The 15,170-nt window shown below is 40.2% G+C and overlaps 1 protein-coding gene across 4 annotated transcripts in view; it reads right to left on the bottom strand.

Moving 5' to 3' along the window:
* Positions 1-15,170, bottom strand: part of STARD13 (StAR related lipid transfer domain containing 13) — a 226,970-nt gene that overhangs the window by 61,990 nt on the left and 149,810 nt on the right. For all 4 annotated transcript variants that reach the window (XM_033410143.2, XM_004282208.3, XM_049701355.1 and 1 more), the window contains exons 2-3: positions 11,342-11,413; positions 8,493-8,574 (exon numbers count right to left, since the gene is read on the bottom strand). In XM_033410143.2, the coding sequence (XP_033266034.1) occupies positions 8,493-8,574; positions 11,342-11,413 (154 nt within the window). The remainder of the gene's footprint in view (positions 1-8,492; positions 8,575-11,341; positions 11,414-15,170) is intronic.

Genomic DNA, 15,170 nt, shown 5'->3' with positions numbered 1-15,170 from the left:
ATATACACTATCAAATGTAAAACAGATAGCTAGTGGGGAGCAGCCGCATAGCACAGGGAGATCAGCTTGGTGCTTTGTGACCACCTAGAGGGGTGGGGTAGGGAGGGTGGGAGGGAGACGCAAGAGGGAGGGGATATGGGGATATAAGTATATGTATAGCTGATTCACTTTGTTATACAGCAGAATCTAACACAACAATATAAAGCAATTATACCCCAAAGATGTTAAAAAATATATAGAAAGATCAATGTTTTTCATGTGGGAAATCCCCTATGTTTGACCCTTCCATGTCTGTACTTGTCTGTACTCCATGGCTGCTCCCATTCTATACAGGCTACCTTGGGGTGAGGTTTGTGGTGGCAGGTAGGGGTGGGGATGAAGATGCCTTTCCTGCACATTAAATTAATTATAAAAACAAAAGTGAAAGTTGAAAATAACCACATCAAAATTTCATGTGTTCTTGTCTGGGTAATTCCTACTGGCATTTTAGGGTCATTTTCCCAGGAAAACTGTCTCTGAAGCCCTTTCCCCCTTAGCTATCCTGTACTTACAGTGATTACATCATTTGTCCAAGTAAATCATTACTCATTTCTCAACCTAGGCACCGTGGGCATTTGGGGACAGATAATTCCTTGTGGGGGGGTGCTACCTTGTGCATTTTGGGAGGTTAGCAGCATCTCTGGCCCTACCCACTAGATGCCAGTAGCATCACCACAGGTGTGACAAGCAAAAACGTTCCCAGACCTCGAGACAGGGCAAACTGCTGCCCCATCTCGGGTTGAGAATCACAGCATTAGCCTGAGATCTCAGGGTGAGGATTCTGTCTCATTTGTCTCCATAGTAAAGTAAGGCCCTCAAGAGACAGCCTTGATGAAATGAATTGAAGGAACAGTTGACAAAGTACCGCTACTCTCCAACAGTAAATCGGTTCTAAACACTTCACAAAAGAACAAAGTGTGCTTTAAACTCTTACTTTAATATGATTATTTTTTTACAGTTGAGGTCCATGAAGGCACAAATGCAATGAGAATTTCTAACCTTGGGACTTACAAGTTAAATTCAGAACATCACAAGGCAACATAAACATCTCGGGAAGAATTACCTTTAAAGGAGGACATGAAAAACACTCCAAATTGTGTTTCACAAAAAGACCTAAGCTCTCTTTGGAAACTCCAGAAGCAGCCTGTGTGGCTTTGAATCCTAGCAGTGCTATTTACTAACTGTAAATCGACAAGTTATTTCATACCTCTGTGCCTCTGTTTCCTCATCTGTAAAATGGGAATGATGTTAGAGCCTATCTTATAGGGTTGTCATGAGAACTAAATGAGTAAATATTTGTACAATACTTAGAGTCATGCTTGGTGAGCACTTTGTGTTCTAAAGAAATGAAATCACCCCTTATTGGGATTTGTATTTAATTTATAGATTCAGAATTTCAAAATGACCATGATTATCATGTAACCACCTACATCCTTCTCCCAATGATTTGTCTATGGTTTCAGTCTAGGTAATTGTCACAAATTATTATATGACATAACACAATATATAACATTGTACATTTTCTGTGATATCCTTAAAGGGAAAATTTAAAGTATATTATCCATTTTCATAGATTACCATTATTTAAAATTAATAATATTACTTAAATAACTCAAATCAAATATGTGCCTTTGTGTGTAGAGGTAAACTGTAAAAATCACTTTTGTCAGCATTCTTTCTTACCCTCTCCCTCATCCCACATTATAATCCATTGTCATTAGTTGTCCTTTTAAATACAAAGGGAAGTGACAGATGCACTATAATCCTAATCAATTCCATATCTCCATAAAACAGTACTGAACAAGGTGAATGCCCTTGTCTTATACATGTTGTGATTAGTTACTATTTATTAACAACATAAGTTAGGCAGATCTAACATTAAATTAGAAATTCAGAGATCATCTTGGGCATCAAGGCCCTATGTTAGCAGTCTGAGAAAATGTCCCAAACCAAAATGCTAATAGAACATGCCACTTCTTAAAAATCCCATTCAGGAGCTTTGATTTGCTGCAATTTGCCTTAAAGGTGACAAACTTTGCAAGGTATTGTGATACCTTGGCTATGCCTCCATTTTGAGATGGTTAGTTTCATCCAGGTACTTAGACTTGCAATTAGCTTTTCATTACTCACAGGGGAAATTATTTTTCAATTACAAATTCAATCAAAACACATAAAAACAGAATTATAGTTGTGGTTGCTAAGTAACAGAGACTGCACTGTTCTGACTTGCAGTAACAAATATTTACAGACGGCTACTGTGTACTGGCGCTGTCAGAGTTGCAGAAGCAATGGTGGGGCATGGTCACCATTCTGGAGGTTCACACCTTCACTAAAGACAGCAAACCTGTCTGGTTTCCGAGACCTGAACATGAGAGCCACACATCCACATATGCCCAGCCAGGCATCGGTCCTCCCAGCCACGGACATCCTTAATACAATCTATTTTTTCAAGCCAATGAAAAGTTAACACTGCTCAACAACTCTCTAAGAGTAAATCGGGACCCAGGATATTAATTGTCTGTCCACACAGGAGAGAAACTTCCAGACAAAAAAAGGTGAGTAAAATTCTTATGGGTAACATTTACAGGAGACCTTCAGCTCTCTTGTTTTCATTTGCCTACCTGGCAGAAGCTAAGTGCCCTCTGGCTATGATTCCCGTTAGGATTCTGCATTAGCTCAGCATTTCAAATATGCATGAGAAATGTAGAGCCCACAAAGCATTAAAAATAAAACATGAGACCAGCTCTATTACTGTGTCTGCAGTGCACGAGGAAGAAAATGAATAAAATCACAACCCCTTATTGCTCTCCAGGCATTAATCATAATATACCATGTGAGTGGGTGAGTGTCTAATTAACTGCTCATCAATCTCAAAGTTTTAAAAGTGCTGTCACTGCCGTCAGGCTGGAAGTCTTCCTTCAGCCTGCTTTCAGGAAATCTTGTCTTGAAGGAACTCATAAGGGAAGGCAAAGAAATTCCATGGGTGTTCCCTTCAGCCAAGCTACCTCCATCTCTGCCCTACCTACTCTGCCTGTTTCTTTTGATCACCCCGCTGTGACTACTCCTTTGGCCTCTGTTCTACCCACTGCTCCTGCGCCCTGAGAATTTCAGCTCACATACCTCCAGCCAAATGCTTTTCTTATTTCATAATATTTTTGGAGACATAGCCGTCCTAAGAATTATTCCAATGATAACAACCTCCTGCCACTCTAACCAATTTTACACAAGCTGGGCCCTTATCAAGAGCACTGTGGTGTCTGGCGTTGTTGCATTCCCACATGTTTATGCAGTACTGTCTTTTGGGTACGTCTGTATGAATCCTGCTATGGGCTGAATCAGAAATGGGTCATGGGTTCTACAAGAGAAGGCTTCCTAATTTTTCTGGCTGACACTACCTTATTATGCAGAACTTTTTATCTTGAAATGATTTCTATACTGGCTAATCTATATCATGGCTGAAAGTTTTTTTTTTTTTTAAAGTCGACTTGGATGGAAAAGTCCAGAACTTAGTCAAGGCACCTTAGATCACATGCAGCAGTGAGTAGATAAAGCTTACCACCCATGTGTTTGAGATTTAAAGCTTTACCCACTCAGATACATATGTCATCCAATGAATAGAACTGCACAATCAGAAGCGGTTTGCTCCTACAATCCTGATTTAAAAATATGGAATGAAATTTTCATTCTCGGTTTACAATGTAATCCTTGATTTATATTTTAAAAGTCTACGCGTAAGCTACTAGAACTAATGAGTAAGTGTAGAAAGACTGCAGGATGCAAATGAACAATATACAACAACAACAACAAAAAATACTAGCAATGAACAATTGGAGACCGAAACAATAAAAAACAGTACTATTTAGAATAGCACCACGAAACATGAAATTCTTAAGTACTTTCAAGTACGTGTATTACCATATGCTGAAAACTACAAGTTAGGGTTAAAAAAAAAAAAAATCAAAAGAGACCTAAACAGAGACATGTACCATGTTTATGAATCAGAAGTCTTGTTACTGTTAAGATATCAATTCTTCCCTAACTGATCTATAGAATCAACACAATCCAAATCAATACTCCGGTAGGAATTTAAACATTGATATCAACAAGCTGTTTTTAAATTTATATGGAAAGGCAGAGGAACTAAAATAGCCAAAACAATCCTGGCAAAGAAGAACAAAGTTGGAGGACTCACACTACTGGATTCCAAGACATACACAAAGCTAAGTAATCAAGTGCCATATTGGTGAAAGGATAGACACACAGATAAATGGAACAGAACAGAGAGTCCAGAAATAGACTCATGCATATATGGTCAACTGATTTACAATATAAGTGCAAAGGCAATTCAATGAAGAAAGTATAGTCTTTTCAACATGGTGGTCAACCAATGGGATATTGCTAAGCAAAAAATGAATCTTGAGCCATACTTTTTATCTTCTAAAAAATTAACTTGAAATGGATCATCAACTTACACATAAAACATAAAACTGAAATTTCCAGAAGAAAAACAAAGGAGAAAATAGTTGTGACCTTACGTTAGGCAAAATTTCTTAGGTGTGACATTAAAAACATGAAAAAAAAATGATAAACTGCACTCCAATAAAATTCAAAACTTCTGCGAAAGACATTGTTAAGAGATTGAAAAAATAAGCTACAGACTGGCAAAAAATATAAAAACTCAATAAGAAAACAAACAACCAAATTTTAAAAATAGGCAAAAACCTCAGACACTTTACTAGAGAAGATATATGAATGGCAAATGAGCACATGAAAAGACACTCAACGCCATTACTCATTAAGGACATACAAATTTAAATCACAATGAGAAACACTAGACACCTATTAGAATGGTTAAAAACAAAACAAAACAAAAACTGACAACACCAAGTACCAACAAAGATGTGGAGCAACTGGAATTCTCACGTCGTTGGTGGTAATACAAACACTTTGGAAATGTTTGGTGGTATCTGATAAAGTTCAAATATACTTATCATATGCACCCCACAATCCCATTCCTAGGAACTTACCCAAAAGAAATGAACACTTATGTACACACAAAAACTTGAATATGAATGTTTATAGGGGTGTTATAGCCACCCAAAGTGGCAACAACTCAAATGTTCTTCATCTGGTGAATGGATAGACAAATTGTAGTATATCCACACAACAGAATACTACTAAGCAATTATATTGATTGATACACGCAACACGGATGAATCTTAGGTGCATTAGTGAAACAAAGGCAGACTCGAAAGGCTACATACTGTTTGATTTCATTTATATAGCATTCTGGAAAAGGCAAAACTATGGGTACAAGAACCAGATCAGTGGTTGCCAAGGGTTGAGAGTAGGTTGATGACAAAGGTGAACCAGGGAGTTTTTTTAGGTGATGGAGCTGTTCTATATCTTGGTTGTGGTGGTGGTTACATGATTGTAGGCATTTATCAAAACTCAAAGAACTGTACACTGAAAATAGTGAATTTTGCTTTATAAATATACAGAACACCTTGACTTAAAGAAAATGTAGATTTAAAAATTCAACTGGGATGATTTCACTTATAGATGGAATCTAAAAAACAAAATAAGCAAATATATCTAAACAGAAACAGAGTCATAGATACAGAAAACAAATAGGTGGTGGCCAGATGCGAGGGGGGTGGAGGGAGGAGAGAAATAGGTAAGGGAGATTAAGGGGTACAAATCTTCGTTTACAGAATTATGAGTCACAGGTATAAAATGTACAGTATGGGGAATATAGTCAATAATTATGTAATATCTCTGTATGGCGACAGATGACAACCAAACTTACTGTGTGATCATTTTGAAATGTATAGAAATATAGAATCGCTATGTTATATACCAGGAACTAACATAGAGTTGTAGGTCAATTATACTTCAAAAACAAACAAACTTACAGAAAAAAGATCAGATCTGTGGCTACCTGAGGTGGGGGGAGGGGGGATTGGATGAAGGTGATCAAAAGGTACAAACTTCCAGTTATAAGATAAATAAGTAGTAGAGATGTAATGTACAAAATGATAAAGATAATTATACTGCTGTATGTGTCACATATCTGAACACTGTTGAGAGTAAATCGTAAGAGTTCTCATCACAAGGAAAATTTTATTTTTCTATTTCTTTAATGTTGTATCTATATGAGATGGTGAATGTTCACTAAACCTATTGTGGTAAACATCTCATGATTATGTAAGTCTAACCATTATGCTGTACACTTTAAACGTATACAGTGCTGTATGTCAATTATATCTCAATAAAACTGGGGGAAAAAACAACAAAAGCCATGATTAGAGAATCAAAGATCTATGAGTATGCAAGAAAATTCAATTGGGAGAACGATAATGTAATATAACACAATTAACAATAAAAATTATTTCTTTTAAAAAATGCCACCTTACCAGTAAAAATACTCTTGGTTAAAACTAAGAGGGAAAACTCAGGATGAGGTGGTGGTGCAATAGTTCTGAGTTGGATGAAGCCTTGGTGTGCATCAAACATGCTGAGGAGAAAACACTGCTTTTCCAATTCATTGCCTTTAAAGAATTACAACCAGGACTTCCCTGGTGGCGCAGTGGTTAAGAATCTGCCTGCCAATGCAGGGGACACAAGTTCGAGCCCTGGTCCGGGAAGATCCCACACGCCGCGAAGCAACTAAGCCTGCATGCCACAACTACTGAGCCTGCGCTCTAGAGCCCTTGAATGGCAACTACTGAGACCGCGTGCCGCGTCTACTGAAGACTGTGCACCTAGAGCCCGTGCTCCACAACAAGAGAAGCCACCACTATGAGAAGCCCGTGCACTGCAACACGGAGTAGCCCCCACTCGCCGCAACTAGAGAAAGCCTGCATGCAGCAACGAAGACCCAGCGCAGCCAAAAATAAAATAAAATAAATTTATATATATATATAAAAAAAAAGAATTACAACCAAACTACCCATTCTTCTCGTAAACGCTCACAAATGGCATTTTGTGCTTGTTTGTTTTTGAGTCCAAATAGCCAGTTCCTGCAATTTGTGATTTAAAGAGTTCTTTGCTCTTCTACCCACTTAAGCAAACCCACAGTAATGCTCTCCTTCAACATTCAGAGATCATTCCTTAACGCAAATCTACCTTCATATAGGAATCCCAGAGTAACCAGCTTATGAACGCAGAAATATATATGTCTACAGAATCAGCAAGCCTATGGTTATTTATATACTATTCTAATATATATCGGTGTGTCCTTATCTTGACAAAGGTTTTCCTCATCATTATTTTCCTCTTAAACTATCTTTTCTTTTTTCTTTTTTTGGCTGTGTCGGGTCTTCATTGCTGCGCACGGGCTTTCTCTAGAGCACAGGCTCATTAGCTGTGGTGCACGGGCTTAGTTGCTCTGCGGCATGTGGGATCTTCCTGGACCAGGGCTCGAACCCATGTTCCCTGCATTGGCAGGCGGATCCTTAACCACTGCGCCAGGGCTCAAATCCATGTCCGCTACGTTGGCAGGCAGATTCTTAACCACTGTGCCACCAGGGAAGTCCCTAAACTACTGTCTTTTCTATGTCAAATGCAGAATGTATGAGAAAAAAATGTTGAACTGCAAGTTATGAGGACTGCAGTTTTAAAGTCAGTTTAGCCCATAACTAGCTCTGTAGCCTTGGAAAAATGACTCACCTCCTGTAACTAATATTTATTTCCAGCTCTGACCTCTCGCCAGGGCTTTTGTTAGGAAACTTCAAATTCCTACAGACACATAGAACCTCTCATGCACATTTAATTGTTCAGAGATATTGATTACATTGGTATCTTTTATTATTACTTAAATTATAATTATTTTATTTGTTCATTTATGCTTCATTTCTTCAGTTAGATTTCTCCAACCAGATTAGACACTCTCTGAGGGGAGGGAGTTATTCATCTTTGTCTCCTTATATCATCTATTACATAGTGAAGGCTCAAATATTTCAGGTTGCAGATATAACTACTTGAGCTTACATATTCTAGTTTGCTGATATAATCATTTGTCTTTGCAAAAAATACAGCTGAGTTTGACATACTCATGGAGCTCTACAGGGCCCTCCCTGACCACTCATGCTCTGGTGCCCCACAATGCCTTCTCCCACTAACCCACCCACACCCCATCACTGTCTATAGCCTCAGTTTGTTTTACTTTTTTAACATAGCTTAACACTCTCTGAGATAATCTCTCCTTCTCCCTCTTTTTCTCTCACTCATTCTCTCTTTTTCCCAATCTATTGTCTGAAGCTTCCCACTAGGATTTAAGCTCCATGACTGATCATGGTCACCATAATATACTTATAGCCTGGACCCATGCCTGGCATATAGTAGGTACTCAATAAGTACTTACTGAATTGTTGTTGAACTCGCCGCTCAATATAGTGATAACTATTAGACATTGAACAATCAAAGAAGCAAAAATACTTCACATGATTTACCTGTAAAGAGGTTCTACAAGGTCTTTTTCAAGAAAATCATGATCGTTCTTGACAGCCACAATGTTGATGGGAAATTGTGAGTCTGAAAGAGACAAAGAGAGACAAAGGAGTTTATATGCCTTGTTTTATCTGAATGGGCACCAATATCTTCAGGCCACCATGTTTCTGTACTCATGGCTCATCTTAACAGCAGTTACTCCCCATTGACAGGTGTGTTGGTAATGTTTAGAGAGCAGAAATTTTTACTTTTATCCCAATAAATGCTTTTAAGAATACAAAAAAGTGTGAAATATGAAAATAACCAAGTGTTTGACCTTGGATAGGACTGCATACCAAGTGCCTGCATTTTTATAGCTCATCACTGTCACAGACTTTTGCCTGTATGGAGAACTTTCCCACTCTCACCATCCACCTAAGGTGGAGGTTGCTGACTTCTGTCCTGATCAGTTCATGAAATACTTAGTTTGGCAGATTTTTTTTTTCCCTTCAGAAAGGAAAATACCAGAAGTATTTTATTTTGTAACAAAATCTTGAGTCACTTCGGAGTGTCAGCAAAATACTCAAACAACTGATTCTATCCAATAAAAAAGGAGAAATTCCAACATTGTAACTTTTCTCCCACAGACTACTCATGCCAGATTTGGAGGTCATGGGCAATGCTCAGGTCACAGTGTTAATTTTAGGTACCTCATTTGTGGAGGTAAAAATCTGGAGATCATTGGAATAAAGTCCATGGCCAAATCTAACCATCAATGTTGGTCCATTATCATCATCATCATCCTACCACTCTTTCTCTTTCTCATCTTATATTTGACATTTGTCAATCATAATAAATCTAAGGGTACCAATTTTCTTATTGCAAGTTGAAAAGAGAAACAATTCCTCTTCTGGTGAAAAAAAGTGAATTCCAGAGTGAATTCTAGACAGTTCCTGAATGTAGACTGTCTCATTCTGCTAGAGAGGGAGTTAATGTGTAGTCATGAGGAACACAGACATGGAAGCCCAGTTGCTCTGGCTTTAAGTCGTGGCTCTGCTACTCACTAGCTGTAGACTGTGGGCAAATCACTTAACCTCCTCTGGGACTCTGTTTCCTCATCTGTAAAATGGGGATGATGATAATTATAACACCTCCCCTATGGTGTTGTGAATATTAAATGAATAGTACATGTACAGTGTTTTGAACAGTAGCTGGCACATAGTAAGCTCTATGAAAGTATTTGTTCTTATTCTTATTACATCCATCAAATGCATATGGCTTAAACACAATATGACAAGCCCATCCCACTTATGAGATATCTTTACTTCTTAGTCATTTATAGATTCTTCACATTTAAATTGGATAGTATTTTGAGTGCACATTACAGTAGAAAATCTATCTCATGAAGGAGCATTCTGACTCTTCTACTTTATAATCTTGTAAAAGTCACTTAACCTTTTTGGGTCTCTCATAATCAGTGCATTGCTGGTGGGGGTGGGGGAATAGCGGCTGCTTAGAGCAAAACTGTAAGACCCTCCTCCTTGTCTAAAAGGCTATGGTTTTTTGAAAGCTTTTATCAGAGACCTTAGACTTCACAGCACATTCAGAATTTAAGTGAGAGAAGTAGAAGGTTTTTTGTTTGTTTGTTTTTTAATACAAAACTGAGCTTCTAGGTGAATAGATGAGATTCACCAGTGAGTAAAGGTTAATTTTGTTGATTCTTTCCATCCTACATGAATTTTACGTCATCAGGAACAGAAGTCTACACTGTCTAGTGTACTACATATGCTCAGTTTACCCCTAAAGATTCACTCTCCACTTTTTCGTAAACTGCTTTGTGCCCCAGGATCAGCTGTGGATGGCATTCAAGGGGATCCATGCCCTCTGCTTCCTTTTGTGTTTGGCCAATGGGAAGCCCTGGCTGGAGGTGGAGGGAGGGAGGAGTGTGAGGTCAGGGCATTTACTCTCCTGGTTGTCTCCAGGGGAGGCGGCCATCACCAGCTGTGTCCTCCACTCCTAGGGTCTGCTCTGAGATCCTCTCTCCTTCTGGGTTCTGGCACCCTCTCCCTCCATTTATGGCTTTGGGCCTAGGGTAGTGACAGCTCTGCTGCTACAAGCTCTGGGCTCCTGGACTGTTCCTCGTGGTTTCCTATGCCCTGCCCACATCTTTGCAATGAGCACTTTTAGAAATAAATCCCCCTCAGATTGTCTTGAGTATGCTTACTGCTGGGATCCTGACTAATTCACTATACGACTATCCAGGAAGCAGATGCTTTGGTTATAATTTTAGGTATCAGTAAGATAAAGGTGAGTACGTTTATTAACTGTCAAAACATCAATGGAAGTAAGTATGATGCTGGCAATAGAAGCACCTTACTTAAAACCCTGAAAAATAATATCCGATCCATGTTACATCTTAAGCATTTTCAGGTTAAGTAAACAGAACTCAAGAAAAGTCTCAAGATAAATTAGTTCTGTGATTTCTAGGAAATTTATCAACAATTCATTTATTGTACTTTCAAGAAAACAGAGAGTGAAGAAAAAACACGGAAAGGGATAAGGAAGGAAGTGCAGAAAAGCTGCTGTTGGCAGAACACTGGAAGGAAAAGGCAGAGCTGGGATCGGCGGTAGAGGTGAGAAGCAGAAAGAGCAAAGCAAGAAGTAAAGAAGGGAGAAGCGGGGAGGGGCCCAAGGTGAGGCAGGCTCAGGAAGCAAGCCTCATTTCTAAATCGGCATCAGGATAAGCCCTGGGCATTGCAAAGGTGGAGGCAAGGAGGAAAAATGGTTGAGAAAGATTTGGAAGTCAAAACACACCACAGGACATATTCTGAATTCATTCTCTTTATAAAGAGAGAAGAAAAGCCCAACTTACCCTCATATAACTGAGCGTACTGCGGAAACCCGGCAGCGCGGAGCCAGTCACATGCTTCCTTCGCCTCAATTTCTGAAAAATACAACAAAGGGAAATGTGTGAGTCCAACGGCCACCCACTGGTCTCTACCTCCGCAATGAATGAGGAACTGGTGAACACTGTGCATGTTATTACAAAGCAAAATTGTTCTCACGTAAGTCTGTGTAAGTAGCCTACCCAGAAATGGGTATAAAGTGAACAGGTATCACAAAGGTACTTGTTACGTGTCTGCTAAGCTTATCTTCAATGCTGATCCATAAGTATTTGGATAATAGCAAAACCACAGACTACAGAACACAAAGGCTGGGTTTCAGGGAGGGAAAAATGTCTTATTTATACACTAGGGAAACAGGGGACTAAGGAGAAGGTGGAAAAACTTCCTTATGATTTTTTTTTAATAAATTGTTTTAAACTTTCAAAGATAAAGCTAAGACTATTTATTCTACATTCCTTTATTCTTTTACTCTGGGGATAATGAAAGAACGAATACAACTGGGCAGTTGGTGAAAATGTATTTTCTCATAAAGAAAGGTATTAACAAAAATCCAGTGTGTTACTATTTCTTTAATTTTACTAATGGCTTTAATTCCAAATGCCTTGTAATAAGATGTGCATTCATCAAGCACATTCTAATGATTTTCAAGCTGCTGAGTGCTGCATGGAACAGTAAAGCTGGTTACCTGGAACTGAGACATGTGTTTGATGGCGCTGCTAGAATCTCTGAGGGCCAGCACCAAGAGGTTGATATGTCCTTTGGGTGACCGATTTTGGTGTGGACATACCAAGAGTGCACGGGACCACCTGCCTGGAGAACTTGGGAGGGAGATGGGGAGAGTCTACAGTATGTGAACCCGGTCACTTTTCGACCTCGTGAATCCTGGATCACTTCCCAACCACAACTCTGTTAGATAAATATGAATGCAGGGGAAAAGAAGTTCATCTGTCAAAAGTCCAGTTTCTCCAAACAAAATTAAACAGCCGATTACAACAGGTCTCTACCCAGGCCTCTTCCTCTGCTGTTGGGAGGGAGCCCGGTCAGGTCATTGTATTTCCATTTACTCTGACGTTCGTTTTCCCCTGTAGCCAAAGTTGGAGAGTACCAGGTGTTCTTGGGATCACTTCATAAAAACGATCCACGCTAGCATCAGCAGTGGGCCAGAGACTGCAACCTACTTTGAAAGCTCAGTGTCTTTGCAGCATAATGTTCAATGTGACAGAGCTATCTGGTCTATGTTAGGAAAACAGACCAAAGGCCAGAACATCCACAGGCTCCAAAGGGAAGAGCAAAAGCCTAAAGCCCCGTCCCACTGATCTGGTTGGATATGGGTTGAGATATGTTATTAAATCCAGGGAAACAGGGCCTGTGGTGGCCCCTGTCCCAGAGTCCCTGCTTCTTTTGGCATCCCCTAATCGACTGTCATTCCAGAGACTGATGATTTCTAAATCTTGGGTTTTTTCTCTGACATGAGGGGTTTTTTTACATACTTACTACCAGCACAGACCTAACAGGTCTCATTCCTGCCTTGTACACATCGTTCAGAAATATCTGGGGCACCAAGCTGGAAATAAAAGCATTTCTATGAGGAGGGGTGAGACCCACAAGTGCAGTTCAAAATGAATTGGCTGGATTGTACTGTATTGGCTAACTTGGGTTTTCCCTTTGGAAGGTACAAAGCGCAATTATTGTACGTCTCTAAAGTTTTATTTAGTACTCATTTGAGAGTCCTTATGTGAAGGCTTCCACTTTGATAACTGCACAAGTACTTCAGGGGAAGTAGGAAATGCACATTCTGACTGTAACATGGAGAAAATGTGAGTCACTCCCGAGTCAAAGATAGGCTGTTGCCTTCTAAAATTTCAAGCTTCAGATTTGCTTTCTTCTTCAACATACTACAGGGGCTAGTGATGAGAAAATACCTAATTTCTAGACATGCTCTAAACAGTTATGAGTCAGCAAGTCTTAGAGAGAAGCACAGAATTCTGTTATGTGAACTACATGAATGGTAGGCCTTTTTCTATTTTATTATTGCTTTTACTATTATTGAAATGTACTGTTAAGCAGGAGAGCCCCAGAGAGACAGACCAAGAAGAACAAATGGGGGCGACTTGGAAGGCAGGAGCTCTGCCACACAGCAAGCTCAAAGGGGAGCAGGAAGTAACTTGTAAAGGAGCGTACACTCCACCAGATGCTGTGGTAAGAAGGACAGAGAGCTGCGGTAGAGGTGGGCAGCAGGGGTCCTCATGGAAAGACTCTCTTTGAAACTAAGACTCTGGCTGGGCAGTGGAAGAGGGCTCAGGCTAGCCTGGGAGAGTTTATGTAAAAGGCTCCCTAGATAACTTCGTTTTGTTTTTTCATAAGAGTAACCCAGATAATGAACTGAAACTCTACCCATACATAAACATAAATAGTCAAATCTTAACCAGAACCCAGGTAAATCAAACTCTCAAATAAGCTGATTTTTTAAAATGGGTTGGCATTTTGTTTTTAAGTCTCCCAGGCAAAAGACAACAAAAGCTGCAATTAGTAGGGGCTTCCCTGGTGGCTCAGTGGTTGAGAATCCGCCTGCTGATGCAGGGAACACTGGTTCGTGCCCCGGTCCGGGAAGATCCCACGTACCGCGGAGCGGCTGGGCCCGTGAGCCATGGCCGCTGGGCCTGCGCGTCCAGAGCCTGTGCTCCGCAACAGTGAGAGGCCACAACAGTGAGAGGCCCGCATACCGCAAACAAACAACAAAAAAAGCTGCAATTAGTAAATAATAAATGAGAAGAAGCCACATCCCAGCCATGGTGGATGGCTCCTCCCCACCACACCCAACTTGCTGTTCTGTTTCTGAAATGTCTCCCAAACACATTCCCCCATACTCTTAAGGGCAAAACCACATGGTGACAAAGCAAACAAACAAAACAATGGAGCACAATTAACCACTATCAAATGTGACTGCCCACCAAGCTGAGTTGGAGATAAAAAGAGCCTTACGATTCCTACCTATTCCCCACAGCCCCTACTAACACCTGTCAGCCAAATGCTAATGTGTTCCCCGGGGCCTATTACCCATGCAACAGCCAAAATGCCTGGAGGAGTAAGAAGGAATCATTACTGCCAGTGTCATGTTTCACAAGGCCTACATAATGAGAGCTAAATGACATTTGAGGAGTGTGAAAATCTCTTTTCCACTGAGCTCTTGCTTAGCCAGCACAAAATTATGTAAAAGCTTTAAGGGCCATTCAAATCACATTATGACAGTTTTATTTGTTCCCCATTTCCAACCCACACCTGGCCCTGTGGCATCTCCAGGGCTAAAAGGCAAAGCACCAACCTTCTGCAAGTCTCCTGCAGCAAATGTAAGTGTGGGGAGAAACCAGAGAATGCCCTTGACAGACTGGCCTACTGATCTCGACCATGGTTACCACATTGCAACTGGAGAAAATTCAGTCTGTTTGGCTCTGGATATGATAGGATTTCAATAGAATTTTTGTAATTATTATATACAAAAATCATTTCCATTTTACTCTGGAGTGAGCATCTGTTTTTGCTTGCCCAACATCCTTCCCCCCTCGCTCGGATAACAGAGCCTCTTCTACATGGTTTAGGTGGGCCCGACACTCCTGGTCCCCTCCAACCACATTCCTTGGCCCTCTCACCACCACCCACGTGGATGACCTGCTCCTTAAGAGAACCCATTCCCCTAAGTCCAAGGAAACCAAGGAGTTTTGGGATATTAAGTCAACAGCTGTTTGGGGGCTGAAATCAACTGGTTGGAAAGGGAGATATTCAGTTTTTCAATTGGTC

This window comes from Orcinus orca, chromosome 18, assembly GCF_937001465.1.
Source record: "Orcinus orca chromosome 18, mOrcOrc1.1, whole genome shotgun sequence".
Taxonomy (NCBI): domain Eukaryota; kingdom Metazoa; phylum Chordata; class Mammalia; order Artiodactyla; family Delphinidae; genus Orcinus; species Orcinus orca.
The sequence above is the reverse complement of the archived record's forward strand: the minus strand, read 5'-3'. Positions and strand labels throughout refer to the sequence as shown.